General features: G+C 39.0%; 2 protein-coding genes across 2 annotated transcripts in view; one reads left to right on the forward strand and one right to left on the reverse strand.

The window, feature by feature from the left end:
• Positions 1-12,842, reverse strand: part of LOC140950732 (uncharacterized) — an 18,705-nt gene extending 5,863 nt beyond the window's left edge. Inside the window, exons 1-3 of the mRNA XM_073399971.1 lie at positions 12,711-12,842; positions 4,695-4,954; positions 2,833-2,863 (exon numbers count right to left, since the gene is read on the reverse strand). Coding sequence (XP_073256072.1) covers positions 2,833-2,863; positions 4,695-4,954; positions 12,711-12,842 — 423 coding nt within the window. The remainder of the gene's footprint in view (positions 1-2,832; positions 2,864-4,694; positions 4,955-12,710) is intronic.
• Positions 1-22,500, forward strand: part of LOC140950980 (putative amidohydrolase YtcJ) — a 179,470-nt gene that overhangs the window by 154,851 nt on the left and 2,119 nt on the right. The gene's annotated exons all lie outside the window — the stretch shown is intronic.

Raw genomic sequence — 22,500 nt, forward strand, 5'->3', positions numbered from 1 at the left:
CAGTAGTCTGAAGTTGCTCCAAGCAGATCAGGAACCGTGGAACTAAATGCCTTTCGTTTCAAATCCGGAGGAATGGCAGCAATTAATTGAAAATAGTGCAAATAGTTAGCTTTAATTTCAAATTTATTTTGAAATTCTTCGAAGGTTAGAAATTTACCATTTGAGTTCATTAAATCGTTAATGAAAGTAACACCCTGATCAAACCATTGTTTCCAGAAGACACTATTCCTTTCTATTGTAATTCTCCTGTTATTTCAGAGAATTAATTTATTGTTTGTATTGTATTCTGAGAATTTCGTTAATTCTTGGAAATAATCTAATAACTCACGGTATCATAAAGGTAGATTGTTGTCAAGAGTTGCAGTATTGTAGATGCACTTAATTAAGAAGGATGGGCAGGCCGCCATATTTGTCGAAAAAGAAATTCGGTATTGCCTTCCAATTATCATCAGAGTTGCTAATCAGTCTAGCTATCCAGGCTAGTCGCAAAGATTTTACCCTAATTTCAAAATTTATAAAGTTAAGGCCACCATTTTCAAGTGGCTGGCATACAACATTTCGTTTAATTTTATCTTTACCCATAAAATATACCTCATCGTGTTAAGAAGATCAAAGGCTTTTCACTAAAGGCAAGATCGTTTCGAAATACTGCAACATAATAAAAATTCTGCTCCGGGAGGGTCTCTTCGACTATTTCCTGACTTGTCACCGATCTTTAGTTCGTGTTTTTTTCGTTCACGGGATGTCGATTTTCTAAAGGATTTGCAGTATCAAACGTAATCAAGCACGAAACATTTTTCGGAAAGAAAATGACTTTTTTTGTTATATAGTTTTCAAGGATCATGGGGTGCTGTGGCCATTGGAAAAAAATATGTGGCTTTGTACTGACTTTAACCCTAGCAAAAATATACCTAAATTTTCTTGCACACTCTATTTTGCCATGTGCAGATGCATTTTTCCTACACTTTTCGTTTCCCAGTTTTACCAATTCCTGTTGCATCATTTGCAGGAGCCCATCAAGGGACAAAACCTTTTATGGTATTGCAGTTTTACATGCAGATACCATCGTTTTGTTGTTGTTGTTTGTTTGTTTTTGTTTTTGTTTGCTTTTTCTTTTTTAAGGGGCGGGGGTCTTACTTCCCTGCTAGCAGAGGCCTCTTTCCCTGGTATTCGGCGGGAAAGACCCCAGAGGGTGATCTCATTGGAATAATACACAGGGAAAAATGGATTATAATTGTTTGTATTATACCACGAACAGATAAAAAAAAAAAAAAAAATAGACAACACTGCCTCGTAAAGCTCGACTGTTCAGCGACGTTCTTCGGGGATATTCCAAAGTTATTAGTTATTAGTTATTTGACGAAATCGTAATTTTTCGGCTGATAATTTTATCAACGTGTATTTTTTTGCCAAAAATTTACCATTCGGTCAGGAAAATCCTTTTACCTTATTATTTTAGACGGAAACCTGCTATTTAAGCCTCTCGAAAAAGGCTCGGTCACGTTTATATCATTTTTGTGCTTGATTGGTTTTACGCAATTCATCCATTTACAGGTGGCTTCTAACATGTCGAAAGTATTCTTCTTTAGTCTGGCGTCAGAAATTTCCGAAACCACTTTCTTGACATTAGGCAAGAAAGAGAAAAACAAATGACTGATATTTAGCCACAACTGGTTTCGGAAATTTTTAAAACCATTTCCAACCTTGGATGGTTTCAAAAATTTCTGAAACCATTTTCCGAAAAAGGGTTGTGTTAGCAGTGACTAAAGCTGAGGCTTATGTTAATCGATTGGTTTCAGAAAATTCCGAAACCAATCGAGCCACGATGAGATTGCATTAGTTGTAATCCAACGCTCCGAATTTCATTCTCGGTAGGTTCAAGACAATACATAATGTAGGTATCTTTAATGAAGAATTTTATTTAAGGTGGCATTGATTTGAATTCATTTGATCAGAAACTTCTTATAAGTGAATGCCGTAAACTATAAGGTTTGTCCGAGTTGATATGCGTCGCCTATACGCAGAATCATTCCACCACAGCATTTTCCTCCAGGTGTTGCCGTATGTTCATTGACGACAATACAGTTTTTGCCCTGTTTAAGACTTGCTTTGGCTATATACTGATCCTAAAAAAGTTGAAAAAAAAAATAGTACATTATTATGAATTTACAATAACACAAAAACACGCTTCTGTGACCATTTTATAACTGAATTTTTCGTTTTCAGTATCTTTGACTACATTTATCCAAGAAACTCCTCAGTACGGAATACGTACTGGGAAACAATTTACGTCTTCTTCTTCTTTTATCACATTACAACTATTATACCGAATAGCTTTTCGTGCCGACAAGAAAAGCTGTCCAGTATAGTATGAAAGCCTATCCGAAATGTGACTCTCCACTTTAGAAATCGATCGGCGCAACCGGCAGGTTTGCTCAGTCGAAATCACTGTTCTTGTGTGTGAACTGAGAAGCCCCAACTGCTATGGTTTTCATGTCGGCGCAAAACCTATCCGGTACAGTGTGAAGAACATAACGTAAGGTTCTAGGTAAACCTCGAATGTTCTTGCGTTATGGAGATTCTGTGTCAAATTAAATAATCAATGAAAATATAGGCAGTGCTTCAAAAGGTTGGTTAAAAGAGATGACACAGGTCCTGTAACATCAATAGCTCTTCATAACTCGAGTTTTTTTTCCTTAAAAATTATGCATACTAACACAGGCACAGAGCTATTATTACAAGAAATCAATTGAAATAAAAAAAACACTCACAAGCTAGAGATGTCTATTAAATGACATATTCAAGTCATATGTAATTTTTATCTAAACTTACCTTAGCCATTACGAAAGACCTAGGATCCAACCTGTGTCAATGAGAGTTAGCCTCCCTCGCAGACGTTCGTGGGGTAGGAACGCGTGACGAACCCCTAAGAACGTTTGCGTGGGAGGCTATGGCAGGGTATGATCTCTCAGCGTTTAAATATGCAAAGGGTACGTCAAAGAAGGAGAGGGTTCGATGCTCTTGATCTTTAGCCGAAGAAGCACCTTGTGTGGCGGAGATCCCCGAATGGCGTAACCGTCTTGAGTTCTTTAAACCGCTGTTCTCTGTAGTAATTGGAATATAATCATTTCTTTGGCGCTGGGAACCTCGCAGCTATTAACGACAGCGGCTAAAATAACGGGTTAATTAGCTATTAAAGTGGTTTCAGTTTATTTCAAACCTTTCAACTGAGCAGTTGTTTGCCAATTTACTTTTGGGCACTGGTGTGGTTATTTTTATCATCGAGTTGTAGCATGCTTTGTGATTTGATAACTTGCGATGACTGCAAAATCAAATCTTTGTTTTAACTTGATAAAAAAAAAAAAATTAAAATACGCATCCACTGCTGGTTGCAGCCATGCTTTCAACAATTCTCTTTTTTATGTGTCTTATACATTTTAGTTTTCTCAGGAAATTTAAAAACCGTAGTCCTGATTAAGGCTGGTTTCGGAAATTTCTGAAACCAAACTGTTGCTCAGAAAAGGCAAATGGAGGTTCTGTAAGTTATCAGGCAAATCATGGGCCGTTTGGCTTTCGGGGCCGATGGCTTCAGAAATTTCTGAAACCATTTTTACCCTGAATTTGGCTTTAGAGAAATGTTCGAGACCATTTTGCTCACTCACGACTGCAGTGGTTTCAGAAATTTCCGAAACCATCGTCTTTATGCATGATAACAAGAGCCATTATGGCTGTTGAGGATAATCCCATGGTTTCAGAAAATTCCAAAACCACTCTTCCTTTAAAATGTTTTCTTTAAAAAGAAGTCCTAGCGTTTGGTTTCGGAAATTTCCAAAACCGCAGGTCATGTTGAAAAATGAAGTATTGCGAGTTCTTTGGGGATCGACACCGCATGTATTTCGGACAGATTCATCTAAATTCTAAGATTTGAAGACGTGATTTTTTTCTTCTGTCAGAATTTAATCCATGTCGTTCTTATTTTAGCCGACGAAAGTGGTCAAAATTTGCTTTTCAAGCACACATTTATCTTTTTCGTATTTAAACTACTAAACTGGTATGAAATCAGCCGCTGTTAAAAAATGAAAAGCCGGATGATTGTTGACCTCTTACGATCTGAAAATTGGGAAAATTTAAATTTCGGATGAAAACAAAATAACACACTCAATTTTTTACCTAATTTTGACGTAAAGTCAGTTGTGAATGGTTCAAAATTAGCTTTTTCAGCCGAAAACTGAACTTTGGAATATCCTCCAGCGTTTTATAACGTGTTTAAACGTTTCTCGCGGTCTTCACTATCTCAATCTGAAATAATCGCCTTATTATGTTCAAACCTGTGTGCCACGGCAAAACAGATTTATCAACCATGTGAGGCTTATTTAACAGACGTTATCGCCTATGAAAGGGAATCCAAGGCAGTCTTGGATTCTGTATTATTCTACACTGTGAATTCTGGATTCCAGGTATTGGATTCCATGGTCTTTGACGGTGGAACTTGGATTCCGGATTCCAAAGGTCAGTGGGATTCTGGATTCCTTGAGCTGTACTCCGGATTCCACAACCCAAGATTCCGGATTCCAGAAGCAAAAATTTCCCGGATTGCGGAATACAGAATTCCTTTACATGGGGCAAACATTAGTTATCGTCCAATCAGACAGTGCGTATAGTCAGCACATTGCATGAAACAGTATAGATGGTACCTCAAATGATAGTAAGGAGCTGACGACAGAGGAGTACCGAACGTGTACTGAAAGGTGTTGGTGCCAGTAGTCCAGTCTTCCTTTTCGCTGAAATCAGTGCATTTGAAATACAAAAGGCCTACTCTGCCGTAACATGGACCGTAAACACATCTTAGCTCTGCGTAAGGACCAATAAGCTGCCCAGAACTTATGATACTTTGATAACATAGTGTGAAGGAGTTGAAAGATCTTCGCCATCCAATCCGGAAGGAGATTATCACCTGCAAAGGGGAATGGCCTATTAGTACACCATTGTAATTACAATGAAATCTGGTTAATAGGAACACTAAAGAGAAATGTCTAAATTCCTATTATAACGTCCATATTAAGCGGACCGTCTGGTTGAAGATCGTCAAAAAACACCAATAAAATCAATTTTACACTCACTCGAGGCCTATTTTTTTTTTTTTTGATTATAGAAAAGAAAATAATGTTTCCAAGAAAGGTGTTTTCATGTTACATAACTTTAAAATAAGATTCCTGGAAAGATATAGTTCAAAGATTTGCAGGAAATTAACATATTAGTTAAAAAATGCAAATGCGAATGTTGACGACACCGTATTGCTTTAATTTGCGACGCTTGTGAAACAGACTGTAGACCTCGCATGGCGCTTTACCAATAGAAATGTTTCAACCAGACGTTTGAAAGGGTTTTTTCATAAGCAGTAGCCAGTGACACCACACACGGTTCGATATTTACAGTAGAAACTCTCCTTTGGGAGACCTCTATTCAAGGGACAACTCCATTCAGGGGACACAAAATTTGGTCCCGGAAAATGTTCACACGATCTTTGGACCTGTTACCTCTATTGAGGGGACACTTTTTCTGAATCCCAAACCTGGGGTTTAACCTCTATTCAGGGGACACCATATTCACCATAGAACTAAAAAACGTGACTGACCACAAAAAGGGTTGATACATGTAAGTTTAAGTGTGCCGAGAAGCTTTTGTCAAGTATGGTAGAACAGGCTTCTTTTGCGGAAAAAAGCTTCAAGGATGTTTCGCACTTTTGAGATTCACCGTGCTCGCCTACTGTGACACGTTAGTGGCACGGATTGTTTTTCACGGAGTGTTTTTCACCAATAATAGCCTTTTTCTTAATTTTGGGTGGCTTGCCCTCCCAAATGAAGCTGAAAAAAATCTTATTAATTCTGCCTATGAGGGATTTAGATACGGTCAGTAAGGAACTGCAATATATGAGTTTAGATAAACCTAACGTCTTGACAATATCGATTTGCCAATTAAAGTTAGTTTTCTTTTTTTTCCAATTGTTGAGTGTTTTTTTTCTAAGGAATAGACCTTTTCTTCAATGTTATGGGTGTTGGCTTACTTTAAGTTTTAAGTAAAGTGTATACCAAGGGCATAGACTGGTTCTTGGGGCCATTTAAAGCATAATTAAAACTGGCAGTCATCTGAGTGCCAAGGTCACTCCAGAAGAATTTGTAGAATTCCGCAGAAAAACCATCAGTTCCTGGCGCTTTGTTGTTTTTAAACTCTTTTAAGGCAGTTAAGCAGTTAAGCAGTTAAGCATTCTTCTTCTGAAATCATGCCTTCACACAGCATTTGTTCGTTTTCATCCAGCAGATCAATATTCTCTAAATTAAATAAATCAGATTCAGGCAGATTATCGTAGGAGTTTTGCGACTTGCAAAGAGTTTCAAAAAAAGGTTTTTGTTCAGTTATAGTATCTCAAACTGATCACAAGTTACCTTATTGCTACGAAGTTTGAGCCTTGTAACTGTTTTTTTTTTCTTTTTTTAACTGATTTCGTCTTTCCAGATTGAAGAAGTATTTGGAATTTCGCTCACCTAACTCATGCCACCGAGCTTTGCTCCTAAGAATGGCGCCTTTTGTTTTTTGTCGCATGCTCATTTGAAGGCGCAATTTTGTCGCGTAAAGCTCGTTCAAGATCCTTTTGTCGCTAGGGTTTTGTTCACACTTTTGCATAAGTTCATTAACTTTATTTTGAAGGGCAGCTTCTTCATGATCATTCTTCTTTATTTTAGCTTTGATTTCTGAATACTTGATTGCGAATCCACGAATTTCCATGATTAAGTCTCATTTTAGACCTACGTCATATCCAGGTCACCATATTTATCTTAGAAGACTGGTAGTTTCTCACGGATTTCGGAAGTGAAGCCTTCGTCATCTAATAGAGAGTTATTAAATTTCCAAACACTAGGAGCTTTCGTTCGGTTGCAATAAGTCTTCTGTCTTAAGATGTAAAGTGATAGCCGAGTGATCATCAGTTTCAGGGGCGTTAATTATATTGCATACATTGATCGTATCAATCATACCAAAACCAGACCTTACATGTACCATGCACTTATTGCTCCTTATTTAAATTATAGTATCTGTGCGTGGAGCAACTGTCCACAGACCTACCTCAATAAGATACGTGTTCTACAAAAACGTGCACTGCGTTTGTTTCATTTTTCTAAACCCAGAGACCATGCAATTCCTTTTTTTATTGAATCGAACTGCCTTCCTTTGCAGTCTTTGCCCTTTCAACGGTTAAGCTATTTAATGTATGACGTTCACGCTAAGACAGCTCCCAGAAGTCTTCTCGATAAGTTTGCGAAAATCAATACAAAACACATAATACATAATACGCGATTATCTGCAACTGAAAAAATGAAAAAATCTTTTACTAGGATTGGTGTGTCTATTTGGAATTCTATTCCACTTTCTGTTAAGACGCTCAACGTATCTGATTTTTGTAAAAAAAAAAATTAAATCACTACTCCTTAATGTTCTAGGTCATGAAGATAATTATATGAATGTTAATTATTTAATAGAATTTTTTATGAAGTTAACCTGATATATTGTATATCCCTCCAGTTGTAATTTTAGTGATTTTCAAATAACAAAATCCCCTGTACTTGAATTTATACGTAAGGTGTTTCTTTCTGTATGTTATTGTCAGTACTTCTTTTCTTTTTCTCTTTTTCTTATGTAATTTAATAACGTCTTTATTTAAGGTCTTGCCCTGCCTAGATTAGCATTATAGCTATTTGCAGGACATAACGTATTGTAAACTTTATATTTCTTTAAATAAATACATTGTTATTGTTGTTGTTGCCAGATCCACGGCCAACAGAGAATTTAAATGCGTTCACGCGCGCACGTGCTCTTTTACAAATGTACTTTCGTCATAGTAGTAAATTGCTCAACACGTAATTATCGAACTACTTGAGGCATTCTCGCCTGAAATTCCTCAAGCGAGTAAAAAACTTTGCTGCTTTAAATGCCCGTGTGACGTCTCCAAACATAACACTCGGAGTAACACAAACGGTAAGCATGATTTTTAAGAGTTCCAAGCAAATCAGACTTTTAGAAGTAACAAACGTCAGTTTCTAAAGCTGTTATATATGCTTAGATTTAGCACTTGCTATTCTCACAGAAAAAGAAAAAAACGTTCCCTTTGTCAAGGGCAGTAAATGAAAACACCAACTTACAACAAAGGCAAATAATTCGGTTTAGGACTGTAAAGTTGTTTGTTTTTAAGCAGCCGATTGATCAGCCTTATTAAACAGTACAATTAGCGCAAGGTTCGATTCATGCCCTGTTTTTTGCGCATATTTTTCTTTGCAGGTCATTTGATTTTATAGAAAGACACACACACAATAAGCTTTTTTGGTTATTGACTTTTACTGGCTGTGGTGGCTCCTGAAAGAGCCTTTTGTGAGAAATTAGTCCGCCGCAAGCTGCTGAATGCAAAATGTTTTGTCGCTCTGCCGCCTGCGGCAATGACGTCTGGGATGGCTTCAAATATAACGTCATTGATGTAGTTGTTGCACTTTTCGATGGTGACCCTCCTTTCCCAAAACTTCTTTATCTCTTCAAGAAGCTCCTGTGTGGTCTGGGGCTTCACTTTTGACTCCAAGAAGTACTTCAGCTCGTGCCACAGATTGGATTTAGATCTGGGGCTTTCGGGGTGGGGGCTCGCCACCAGTTGATATTATTCTCCTCGAAGAAGGCCTTCGGAGTATGCTTGGGATCATTTTCCTGCATGAAGCTATGATTCGGTAATGTTTCACGAATGAAAGGAATCAAGGCACCTTCCAAAATGTTACAAAACAGATCTACTTCCATTATTCCCTTGAATATGCAGATTTTCGTAGCGCCATGCCTGCTGATGCCGGCCCAAACGTGGAGCCTCAGCGGGTGCTTTGGCTTTGGTTTTCTCTTGGCTGGCTTGCCAATTTTCCGATAGCAAGTGCGGCGGAGCTGTTGGAGGGAAATTGAGCATTTGTCGCAGAAAATGACGTTTTCGAACGTATCCTCAGTGTCTATCACTCTTTGCGCGAATTCGAAGCTTTTGACTTTGTTTACTTCGCGGATCAGCTGGCAGTACTTGGTGTTTTGAAGAGTCCACCCTTGTTCTTTACGCGATCTCCGCACCGTGGAGGAATGAACATGAATGCCGCGTTTGGAGAGCTTCTTTTGATTCTGGTGGCTGGTAGTATTGCTTTGTCGTTTTTGCGCATTTGAGATTCCATGAAATCCCTAACCAATTTATTTAGCTTTCTTGGACGACCACATTTAGGGAGGTTATCGACGGAACTTGTACGTTTCATCTTCTTAATGATTCTGGCGACACTTGCATGGATATCTCACTGACAGGCCTTCTTCTCTCTAGTTTTTTTTCTGAAAATCGCCACCGGCTGCAATCCTTTTTGCTTGAGAGCTAGAATTCGTGAACGTGTGTGTAACTAGATATTTTCGGCATCTTGGATTACTGTATTACAGTGATGCTGCTCCTTAAATTGTGGAAATCAAGTGATAAAAAGGTTTATTTAATGAGTTATTTCTACCTTGTAGTGTAAACATCGTGCGTAACGTAAGGGCTAAGTAATTGCATTAACTGAGTAAGATACATGTACTTTATTTATTTTTTCACTAAATTTGTTTTTTCTCTTTTGTAGTTGAGGTTTTAAAAGCATTTTCGTATCAGTGTCGAAATGAAGAAGATAACAACCGGATGTGGGACGCCTGTAGAGTGAACCTCGGAAAAATATGTCAAAACGTTTCGAAAAAGCCAGAAAATTAGAGAGAACTAAGTCAGTTTTTAACTAAGTTTGTAAACTGCTTCATATTTTTGCTGAAAATTAGAGAGGACTAAGTCATAGTTTCTAACTAAAGTTTGTAAGCTGAATTATATCTTTGCTGAAAATTAGAGAGGACTAAGTCATAGTTTTTAACTAAAGTTTGAAAGCTACTGTAGATTTTTGCTGAAAATTAAGGAGAACTTAGTCATAGTTTTTGAACAAATTTTGGAAGCTGTTATGTATTTTGTTGGAAATTAAGGAGAACTTAGTCATAGTTTTAGCTAAAGTTTGTAAGCTGCTATACAATGTAGATTCTGTTCCCGCTTGACTTAAAAACAAAGCAAAGTGTAACTTCTGTAGAGACTGATGACGAAAAAGTCGCACATAATCTCTTATTAAATAAGGACATTCGTGAACGTACATGATGGAAACCTGTTGCCTGTTTTACGGGTCTTACTAAATTCTTGAATCTCTAAAATAATCACGCTCAATTGATTGCTTGTTTTCCTCTTCCCTCCAAAACTGAGCAAAACGAATTGAAAGTATCTCACTACAAAGTTTAAGACAACACCGGATGGGAACGTCTCGTGTAAAGTCGTTCGAATTTTTATTCCAAAGTTCCATGCTTTTAACTTAGGCCGGAGCTGGCCTGGGGCAAACGTCGAATCTAAGTCGCGTCGAATAAATCAATGATAGGTTCGACAAAGAGTCGACTTAATTCCAACGTGGCAACAAACGTCGAACTTGCGTCCATCCTATTTCACGGGAATAAGAACGTATCCCCGCGCTATTCACTCGATGCGCGGCTAGTTACTGCTAGGACTTGCTAGCGAGATAGCGAAATACAGTGCTACAACGGTATGACCCAGCGCGACTCTCCTTAGGTCCCTGTCACAAGCCTCGCAGTATGCAATGCTTTTACCAGCTGTCCTTCCTCGACGTCCTCGTTTACTTAAAAAACTGAGCATTTATTGCAAATAGGTAATTCGCATCTCAAGCGTTTGTATTTAGTATTCATGAAACACGAAAAACACATTTCCATCACGCTGTGCGATGTCCATCACATTTGAATCAATTATTTTGTAATTTGCATGATTTATGAATTGAATTCAGCGCGTGTTTAGAACTGCATTTGCTGAAACGCCAAACCACTGTCGCATTACCCGACTTGGCAAGTCGAACTCAAGCTGGAGTCGAACCAATTAATTTGAGTCGAACTTAACTGCAGCAGACGTCGCACCATTCATGAGCTATTCATGCGCCTATTTCAAAATTAATAGGTTCGACGAAATTAAATTCGACAAAGATTCGACGCTTGCCCTAGGCCTTAAACTTCGGAAGCGTGGAATACGAGTCGCCGAAACAAAGGAAGGGAATTGAAGCGCAAACTTGTGAGATTTTATTGCTGAGATTATTTAAATCAAAACACTTTGCTTTTTGTCACACATGTGTCATTTCAAAGTGAGGTCAAGGCGACGATCGTGTCTTACATGTGAGCTTTAAAGTTTTGCTTTTATAAGTTAACTTGGCGTTAAGACAGAAGGAATGCAGAAAAAAAAATTGTCAGGAATCGATTTATCAGCTCAGTTACGCTGAAATGAGAGAAAATGCTAAACTGCAGGCCCTGCGTTGGTTTTGGTTAAAAGTAACCATATGAAACTTTCCTTAATTTGAGTTTATTTTAGTGGTAAATCTTTTGGGAGGGCTTCTTTGTTGAGAAGTTTCTGATGATTGCGGTAAAATAGAAAGAAGTTAAATGCGGACGACTGTAGCACTGTTCATTCAAGTAACTTGCAATCGGTAGCTGGTTAAGAATATGTAAGTTTGAGTCTAAAAGACTAGATAAGTTTTATAACGTAACATTTATCTACATCTACATCTAAGGCGAAGGCCACTTGGTAGAGAGTTCTAAACCCTTATTGTCCTTGAAAAGGAAACCATAAAAGTCATAATCATGATTGCAGTTGGCTTATAAATGAATCGTTAGCAAATGATCTACTAAAATGCTGTTTAAGTAAAAAAAAAAAACAAAACAAAAAAAAAACATAAACTTGGTTGTCCGTATTGTGGGCAAATAATGGTACTGATCTTTTTCGAACCAGATTGTGTGTTCCCATGGTAAAGTTTTAAAGAGAATTTAACTGTTCGTTAAGCTATAAAAGCAAATCGTTATCAACTAGTATAGTGATCTTATGAACTTTGCCGCAAAGAGCGCTGTGATAAACAAACTAAACAATCCCGGCAATCGAGGCAATAGAACATAGCGAACCTACAGTGTAGCGATTCAAAGCAATACAGGCTTGAGTGTTCGCATTAGATTCAGTCTGCATGTTTGCATTATAAACTGTATCAGCGAAATTTCGTTTTCCCGAACTCGAAGGCGCGAATTTTCCCTTACGTAGGCACGAAATTTCGAAAAGATCTCAGCGAAATTTCGTTTCATTCAACAAAAGTTCGCGGGTGTTTCTGCGAAATTTCATTGCGAAAATTCGCGAACATTCAGCAAGAAGAAAGGACGAAATTCGGCGAACTTCGCTCTCATTTCTTTTGCACAGTACTGTAATATTAAACGAACCGTATTGAAAACATATCATCAAACGCCACTTCGTAAAAGCTTTAAGAAAACGAACAATTTTCACTTATTTCTAGGCAATTTTTATGGTTGAATTCTGCGCATCGAATGAGGGTGGACAAGTTGTTACTTCAGCGTGCAGGGCTTATGGAAAACAACTCTTTTAGAGTTTAATATCATTACCCTTTAAGACGTCAGTGAGATGTCATTTAGGGAAGGACGAAAAGGCAAATATAACCCATTCTTTGCGTTATTCCTTTTCGAAAACACCTAATGGGTTCTAGGGTTACAACAATATATTACACTGTTATCATTTCCGTCGACAAGAAGACGCTTTCATCCTGGGAACTTACCGTCGTATTCGCAGGATTGCTTGGGTCAACTGGCCTGTACGTAAACGTGCCACCTCGAAAGTGACTGCAAACTGAATCGTGCACTTGCACAAGACATATCAAAAGGGCGAAATACATTTCAAATAGCTTCATTCTCATGCAGTCGTGAAGCGCTTGCTCGTCGACACCCTTCGCTTAAGAAGATGTAAGCAAACAAAGAAGGGAGTGGTTAATTCTAGGAAAAATACATATGCGTGAAAGACACGGGTCAATTGAAGAGTCAGAATGTGGAAAGACAGTTATCGTAACAATTGTCTTTGGCTATAAACGGACAGTAGAAAGAGAAGCTAAGAGGTTTAAACTTGAAATCAGATAGCCTTTTGTACATGATTTGTCATTAATTTTGCTAGACGTACTGTTAATATTACATTTATTATAAAGAAATTGCAGAATAACCTGATGTCTTCCTTTTACACGACTGGGTAGAATTTTCGTGACTAATGGCTGTCCCTTTACGGCAATCCACTCCATGTTCCTTTCAAAGGGGTTTAATTAGTGACATCATCGTACCCAAAAGGAAAAATATATATATATGCTGAGACATTGATGGTCGAATTGACGGTCGGCAGATTTCGTTGAGATGTTTAAGAAATTTAAAGCGCCCGCTTAAACGCAGGTAAGTTTTTCTTTTTTCCATTTACAACGACTTTACGAACAAAAAGTTCCATAAAAATTCAAATTAAAAACATTGTTGACCAACAACTCTAAACCGATATTATTCCGTCAATCAAGTCTGATCATTCTGCTATCGTTCTTCACTTCAACAATGACAGTCGGCAAACTTTATTTGGAAAGGTAAAGACAAAGTGAAACGTCATGTGCTCGTTGGGGACATTGATGATGGAGGATTAAAAGCTCCACACTTGGATTCTATAATTAAAACTCAAAGAATACTATGCTGTAAAAAGCTAGCGAGTGACGACCTTAGTAGTTAGAAAATTATTCTTCATCATTACCTAAAACCGGTAGGTGGCAAATTCATCCTCGACTGCAACTTCGATGTAAAAAAGCTGCCTATCAAGCTTTCGGGCTTTTATAAGGAATGTTTAAAGCATTTTTCGCGATCTCCGCAGCAAACAAGGTCAGTCTAGGCAATATTAATGCATTGGATATTTCAAAGATCATTCTGTAAAATAAATGTTATATCTTAATTGGTGGTAAAAGCGTTTTTAACAAAGATTAGTAGAGAAATGTGTTAACCATGTAGGTTCAATAATAAGGTGTTCATCGCAACCATGTTTTTTTCATTTCTTTGGACAAAGTAATTTTTTCGCTTATACTTCTCGCACAAGTGTACAATTCGGTTGGCAGACAGTTTCTAGGCGGATTATTCACCACAAGCCAGCTGACCAAGCAATCAACCAAGCAAGGAGAAACGCTTTCCGTTCGATGGTTTTGTTTGTTTGTTTTTTTTTCATGACGGACGAAGGGTAAACTGTATTAGCTTCCTTGACCACTGAGTCTTTCTCAGCTTCGCGCGACTTGCTGCTGTTCCTTTGTTTCCTCAATAGTCGAAGAAAAATGAGTTCTAAGTTTCGTATGTTACAACAGTGTCCTAGGATGTCGCAGTAAATGCCAAGTTCTACTGACAGTGTATGCTATGCAGTATTTTAATCTTGGCTGGGTTAACTGTTTAAAAGTATAACTACATTTCAGTTACAAAAAGTGGCTCCTGGAAGGTCCCTTACAGTAGGGCATGAGCTACTTTACGTGAGCATTCGGATCGGATGTCCAAACGTGGAAATTAACCGTATATTATTTTATTTTTTTGCCTGGGCATTCAGTTAGAATGTTGTCAACATAGCATTTAATGTACAAAGAGTTACTAGCACGCTCTTTTTCAGTGAAAGCTGAAAGTGAATGCTGCTGGTACTGGAGAACGTATTAGCTGTAAGGCTGCATGCAAACGGACGCAACACCTCCCAACATTGTTGCGCCAACAATGTTGGGAGTTGTTGCGTCCGTGTTGGCAGTGGTGTGCAAACGAATGCAACGACTCCCAACATTATTTTGACCTACAGTGTATCTTGGGAAGGATACAACCCATAAGTCATAAGTAAACCATGCGTAATGAGCGTGCGTGGCCCTAAAAATGATGGAAGAGCTGTGCAAACGGATCCAACATTGTTGCGCTACGCTTCGGCGATCACGGAACAAAATAAATGTTGGGAGTTGTTGGCTGAAAAGTTTGACCGATTTCTACCTTTGTGTAACAACACACAACAACATCCAACAACATGCAAGCGGACGCAACATGTAGATGTCTTCTTGACAGACATCACTTATTTGAATAAATGGGTTTCTTTGCCAAGTAAAACGTCGAGCTGTAGGATTCCGAATTCTCCCTTTGTCGACCAGATCAAAATCAAGACACAAATCCTGAATACTTTTAACTGAAGTCTTTTGAGCTGGATTTCTCCCTGAGCAGTCAATATCTGACTCACGCAAGCGTAACATTAAAGTCCCCACCCACCACAAGCTTAGGTTCATTATCTTAAACAACGTCATCGATTGTCGAATTCAGATTTTCAATAAAACAGCACTGTTCTCTCCCTGAACCTTGTTAGGAACATAAACGTTTACCAATAAGGAATCTGCTCTTTGCACTTCAGCTTCTAATACAATATAGCGACCTTCATCGTCCGTCCTAATCGAAATTAAGTTGAGATCTAAATCACCTCTAACCAGAACCATTACCCCACAACTATGACAAGTACAATGTGAAAAGAAAAGCTTACCCTGCCATTGTGTTCTCCAGATATCTTCAACTTCTGCTGTACTGTTGGTTTCTTGTAAAACAAATAATATCCGATTTCTGTTCTTTAAACCACATAAAAACGGCTTTCCTCTTCTTAGCGGAGCGAATCTCTCGAACATTCAACGATTTATAGTTTAAAATCAGTATAATCCTTACTATCGTAACGTTGTTGACAACTCCAGAAAATACCATAACATACCATGATGCTCTTTGTTTGTCGGCTCAAAATTTTGCATAAGCATTGTTTTCAGTTTCTCGTGGGGCCATTTTAACTTCCAAGAGAAACTGAAGACAATACTTATGCAAAATTTTGGGGTGACAAACAAAGAGCATTATGGTATGTTACGGTATTTTCTGGAGCGGTCAATTACCTAATCTTGAGATGACAAGTGACACACGAGAAATACATAAATTAACAACGAAAGGAATAATGGCACAACGTACTGTCTAAAACCGCAAACATTTAACACAATCAACAATAGGATATAATGGCTGCCGATAATACTATCTAACAAGCCGCCTATGAGATTTGGTACCACTAATAGCATATGCAAAAAGTGCTCCCGCGGTATGAATCAAATAGGTTTTACTAAATAGAGTTTAATATCAGATTATGACCCACAGATTAAAAATGAGGAGAAAAAAAAAACATTATGAAGCAACGAAAGGTCCCTCAATAAATAAATTGTCCGGCTCTTTTCTACTAATGTAGGCAATTTCAACCTCCTCTCCTACACGCTTTAACCGTGGCCATTGCTTCTTCCGATTTTCTTGTATCTCCTTAGGTAGATCTGCATACACTTTAACATCGATCTCATCCTGTGCTTCCAAAGTAGCTTTAAAGACCCGTTTCCAATCAGGATATCTAAGGAACCGTGCGATGATGGAGCTCGAGGTGCCTGCTTTTTTCCTTCCGAGGCGATGAACTCTCTGAAACTCGATATTATGAGCCCCTTCGATATCGAGATCTCATTCCAAGATACAGTACAACACTTCGCTTCAGTCTTCAATTGTGGACTCTGTACTTTCAGGAAGGCCAAAAAATCGTAAATTCTTTCTGCGGTTGTAGACCTCCTCATAGAGGAGACGCTCTTTTAGGGATACGATACTTTGTTGGTTATTCCTGCTTTGTGTTTTGAGATCCTCAACTTCGGCATTTGCATATTGTAAACCTGTATCCATTTTCTCTCAATCTGGTTTCTGCCGAGTCAGCTCTGACCTTGAGCGACGACACTTCTGATTAAATGTTGGTCATCGTCTTTAGTCTAGACCAGCCACGTTAGCCATAACACTTTCAATTTTTTTGGCCATCTCGCCGAGCTTGTCTAGAACTTGTTGCAGCTTCACTCCTATGTCCTTCGACATATCCAAGGCCACGAATATCTCATTTGTTTCGTTTGGTTCTTGGCTACAAACTCTTTTTCCTTGCGGTGAAATCCTCACTGTCCGAACTACTACTTCCCCTTTCCTTCAGTTTAAATCTACTTAAAATGTCATCCATATAAACGTATCGAGGCAAAAGGAAGAAGATTAAAGAGTAAATTTGCGGGAGCGATATTCCAACGTCTTCACTCCTCCATAGCCGACCCAGATTCATGCATTATGCATTATACCCAAATCGAAATGACGGAAAGTATGTCCACTCCAACGAAGATTTCTGCAAGAAATCCAGTTTGCAGGTTATGTGGCGGTACTCATGATAGTCGCTATATGCTTCGAGTACTCAGCAAGGCCGGTTTATCGAAAGTTTATAAAACCTGTGGTATAAAAATTTCTGAGGACGATACGAGGTCAGCAGTGTTATGTAGGAGTGGCGTTACATTCGTAGACAAAATGGATCAGTTTATTCGGAGAGCTCAATCTGTAGACAATAAGCCGTCTGATAAACTCTGAATATTCTGTTAAGCGATGTATTCAACTTTCACAGTCTTTGCATCAGCCGTCGAAGCATCTATCAAAGGATACAGGATATGCCACCCGAAAGCTTCGATGTGGATGAGCTGCAATAAAAGGGGGTGATAGGCCTACACGACTCTTACCTCAGGCCAGAATGCTCCTTGTTCCAATAAGTTTTTTTCCTCTGCTGGGTAGATTATGCTCTGAAAGGTTCAACATTTTCTCTGAGCAAACGTGATATAAGCCACTTGTTTCACACTGAGGGTTCATGGCATACATATCGTTTTACTGTGTTTTTTGTTCCTGGTCGGCAGGTTTTGCCCTCTAATTAGACTGCGAGCAGTCCCTCTTTTTTCTTGGTCCATTGAACAAAACGCGCGAGGCACGAAAAATGACCACGCGGGTTACTGAAGGCGCGAGACGCGCATGCACTCCCCTCACTAAATCTGAAGAAAAAGAGAGACTGCTCGCAGTCTACCGTCTGATGCAAGAGTTTTTTTTTTACCTCTTTCGAAGCGTAAAGCTTTTTATTACGGTTGAATAAGGGTTCTTGACTAATGCTTTCCAAAGTGCCTTTTAGATCTGAATAACTAAGCGACTTTCTTTAGTCCGTGAATGTAATGTTTTTCTGCAATGTTGTATCACGCTGGGTCCAGCTTGTTAGGTTTCTTTCCAGGGCCGAGTTGTTCGAACCTGGGATAAGATAACCCAGGGTTAGTGCGAGATTTGAATTTAGTTTTGGAAGCTTAAAAAGCATTTCAGTTTTAATTCTTTTTGTCTACAAGTTGATGATTGGAAGCTCTAAAAGTAGCAGAGAAAGTTATCCGAGAAAATGCTTTTGAACACAAGAAAAAGAAACCCGGGTTAAATTTAACCCCGGGTTAAGTGCTAATCGGCTTTCGAACAACTGGGCCCAGGATGTTAGATTATCACGGATAGTGATTTACAGACCCAAAATTAAAAGAATGAAGTGCAGCTTAAACTGAAGCTACATCAACTATGGAGAATTGCATTGTGACTTAGTAGACTCCAGCCTAGTGTTTTTCTAAAGATAATATGAGTCTTTTGACTGGAGCGCGTATTTCCTCCGATCTCGCCAGCACTTCCGAACCTTTTGTTATTACAAGTCTGTATACACCAGTCTGTACACACCACAATTAACAATTATTCATTTGAAATCGAGGTGAATAGTGGCTGATTATTTAAATATTCCTAAAGCCACTATTCACCAAGATTGAAAAGAAAAATTGTGTTAGTATATACACACGAAGTGATCTCAACAAAATCAGAGAGGAAACCATTAAAAAGTACGATTTTATTGACGGATCAAATCACGCTTAAGTTTAAAAATAGATCTTTGAAGAATTTTCAAACATGGCAATTCACAATTAAGATTATCACTTCGCAAACAACAGCGTAATGGCTTAATTGAATTGTTTCCTTACCTGAGAAGAAAAGTAGGAGTTTGTTGTTTTCTGTTGACTTGCCAAGTTTATGGCCAAAAAGGTTTGTTGTGTCGTTCTTCGTATGAAGTGCTGACAAAATTGGCGGCTAGGTTTCTCGAGGTAAGGCGTCGTCTTCCCGTAGCATTCTTTTTCCTATAATTTACTTAAAACGAAGAATTTCTTCAAAACTTTGCTTTCAAATTTATTTGTCCTATATAAACTTCGATTTTTGGGCCAAATGATTCTTGTTAGGAAACGGTGAGTTCACCAAACGGCCTCTTCTACGCGAATAAACGGGAGTTGTAAATAATCCATCGAGCACAAAACTCAGCTAAGGTAAATGGAGAAACGCCGTTTTGAATCCTCTGAAGTCTTTTCTTGCCTTAAAAAAAGTCAACTCTAGGATTTTGTCGACTTTTAAAAGTTCATTCTCTACAAAAGTGGGAAAAACACCGAGCTCACACACTATCCCCTCGCTAGGAGGTGAATATTTAACAATTATTCCTTGAGTCCCAGTGGACTCTGAGTTAGTAGCCCATGAGGCCGAAGGCCGAATAGGCTATTGACTCAGAGTCCATGAGGGCGGGAGGAATAATTGTTTTAGTAAAATCAAACTAGTTGGTCAAAAATATCGAGACAAAACAACTTTAGCTAGCAAAACGCGATTCAGCCGCCATTGTTTTGGTTTTTAAAGCCGGCACTTTTCCCTACTAGTGGGCTACAACATATAGCCTAGTATTAGCTCAACCAATCAGAGTGCAGCATTGATAATAGCCCACTAGTTTGATTTTACTAATGTTGAATAGTCCGAGATAGCGAACTAATCAGATTGCTTAAATGCATAATGATGAGTATAAATGAGTATAAATGTATAATGATGAGTAGCCACGGCTACCATCGCTCTGTTACTTTTGTTCTGTTTTTCCTTTATTTTGGTTCCACTGGTTTTCCTAGTGTTATCAAACTATCTCAAACCTCTGGGAGTAAAACTTGGAGCGATTCTCTTCCAGAACGACCACCACTTTCGCTGAAAATCCTGATTTCGAAATCGGGTTGGAGCTGAATTCACTTTTTGAATTTTGTACTGCTTATTCTACGAACAATAGAGCGAATTCCTCGACACGAATGTGCCAGCATTCTTTTAGATCATTTGAATGTATGGACGTTGCATTGTAAATCGTAAATCTATCCGTGTTTTGGTAGTGTATCGTCCGTCGAGGACTGGTGCCGCAATTGGCTTGTTCTTTGAGGAGATTTCTAGTTTGCTGGAAGAAGTTGTTGTTTGCTCAGTAGAGCTACTCATCATTGGCGACTTTAACTTCCACATGGACGATACGGCTGACAGATATGCCGTACAGTTTGGCAGTTTATTGGAGTTGTTTAACCTGAAACAACATGTGACTGTTCGCACCTATACGAGTGGTCATATTTTAGACCTTGTTATCTCTAGGAAGGACGCGGAGGCTTTGAAGGTCAATGAACTTGTTGTAATGGAGCAGTTAAAGGGGCTGTGTCACGGCAGTCCAGTTCATTTTGTTAAATTTTGCCAATTACTCTCCCTCAATCGCTATGGAACTTAAAATAAGCAAAGAAATTACATGTAAATGACAAAATCAAAGATCCGTGACAAACAAATATGTCTCCTGGGCATTATTTTTGAAATTGCAAACAGCAGGGATCATTTTTGAAAAACTGTTGGGCTGAACAGTTTTCAAAAACGCTAACTTCAATCCGTTTCAATCTTCTTCAGCTTTGCCCATCCGTGGCATCTGTTGTTTCTGTTATGTTATTTTAACCTTCCTTTAAAGTTTTAAGCGGTTATTTTTAGGTTTCTATTAATTTAACGGGCATTTTGTAATTTCCTAATTTGGCTGAATTTCGCCGTGACACAGCTCCTTTAATTTCCGACCATAAAGCTATTTGCTTTCAGCTGAATCTTCAGAAACCGCTCAATGAACGAAAGTCTGTTGTTAGCCGCCGGCTCAGGAGCTTTGATTTTGAGGCCTTCAATGAGATGATCATCTCTTCAGGCCTGCTAGCAGATGTCAGTGATCTCTCCCTGGAGTTGATGGTTGACAGGTATATATGATAACGTCTTGCGTGACATATTGGCTCCGGTGAAATCTCGGACCCTCGTCCTTCGTTCAAACGCCCCCTGGTATAACAAGGACATTGGCAATGAGAAGAAGAAGAGGCGCAGGTTACAGCACAGGTGGCGCTCTAGCCGTCTTGAGTCGGACAGATTGAGCTACATAGAGCAATGTAGTGTTGTGAATACAATGCAATACAAAGCCAAGGAATTCCATTATTCGTCGGTTATCTGTAACAACGCCCACGACACCAGGCTTCTCTTTCGATCTATAGATAAGTTACTGCGAAGGCAAACTGAGAAGCATTATCCTTCCGCAGATAATGATCAACAACTTGCTAATGATTTTGCAGATTTTTTCACTGCCAAGATAGAAAGGATTCGTGAAGATCTTGCACTTAGGAAAAGTGGACTTGTTCATTCCCCTGGGCTGGCCAAGCCGGCCTGCCTGTCACAGTTAAGTGAGTTTGATTTGGTCACTGATGATGACGTCTTGAAACTGATCAGAGGTTCCACTATCAAGGCTTGTAAAATTGACCCCCTACCTGCCAGCAACCATAATGCGAAGTTGCTATTCGGCTCTTGTCCCGGTATTCAAAACGGTAATCAATCTGTCGCTGTCGACTGGATCGATGCCAGAGGATCGTAAGATTGCTTCGTTGCGTCCGCTACTGAAGAAACCGACTGCTGACTGTGAGCAATTTTCCAACTTCCGCCCGGTGTCCAATTTGAAGTTTCTTTTAAAATTGGTAGAGAAGACTGTATTTGTGCAGTTGAATAATTATCTTACGGTAAATGGCTTGCACGAAAGCTTTCAATCTGCGTACAAAGCGCGCCACAGTACAGAGACCGCACTGCTAACGATCACAGATGACATCTTACCGTCATTGGACAGGGCGAGGGGGGGGGGCAATGTGTTTCTATTGCTATTGGACTTGTCTGCAGCATTTGATACAGTTAATCATTCTTTGCTACTTTCGCGTCTGGAGAACTCGTTTGGCATCACGGGAACTGTTCTGCAGTGGTTTCATTCTTATCTGACTGGCCGATCTCAATTTGTCGAAATTAATGATACAAAATCGTCGGTAAGGGATCTGACTGTGGGCGTTCCGCAGGGCTCTGTTCTAGGTCCCATTTTGTATCTGTTGTACACTGCACCACTTGCTGAGATAATACGAAGTCATGGTCTCGTTTATCATTTCTATGCTGATGATACTCAGCTCTACATATCGTTCAAGGATTGTGATGTCGATGTTGCAAGGCTGCGTGTAGAGAACTGTGTTCCTGATATATGTCATTGGATGGACTTAAACGAGCTGAAACTCAATCACGACAAAACAGAAATTATGCTTATTTACTCGAAGTACCATACTCGTCCACCCTTCAGCTACTTCAGTATCGGTAATGAGAGGCTGGCAACCACCGCCAAAGCTAGGAGTCTGGGAGTAGTACTTGATGACAACATGTTACTCGACGTGCACGTCTCAGACATTTGTAGATCATCGTTTAACCAGCTCAGGAACTTATCAAAGATTAGAAAATATCTCACACGGGAGTCTAGTG

Source organism: Porites lutea, chromosome 10, assembly GCF_958299795.1.
Source record: "Porites lutea chromosome 10, jaPorLute2.1, whole genome shotgun sequence".
In the NCBI taxonomy this organism is placed as follows: Eukaryota; Metazoa; Cnidaria; class Anthozoa; order Scleractinia; family Poritidae; genus Porites; species Porites lutea.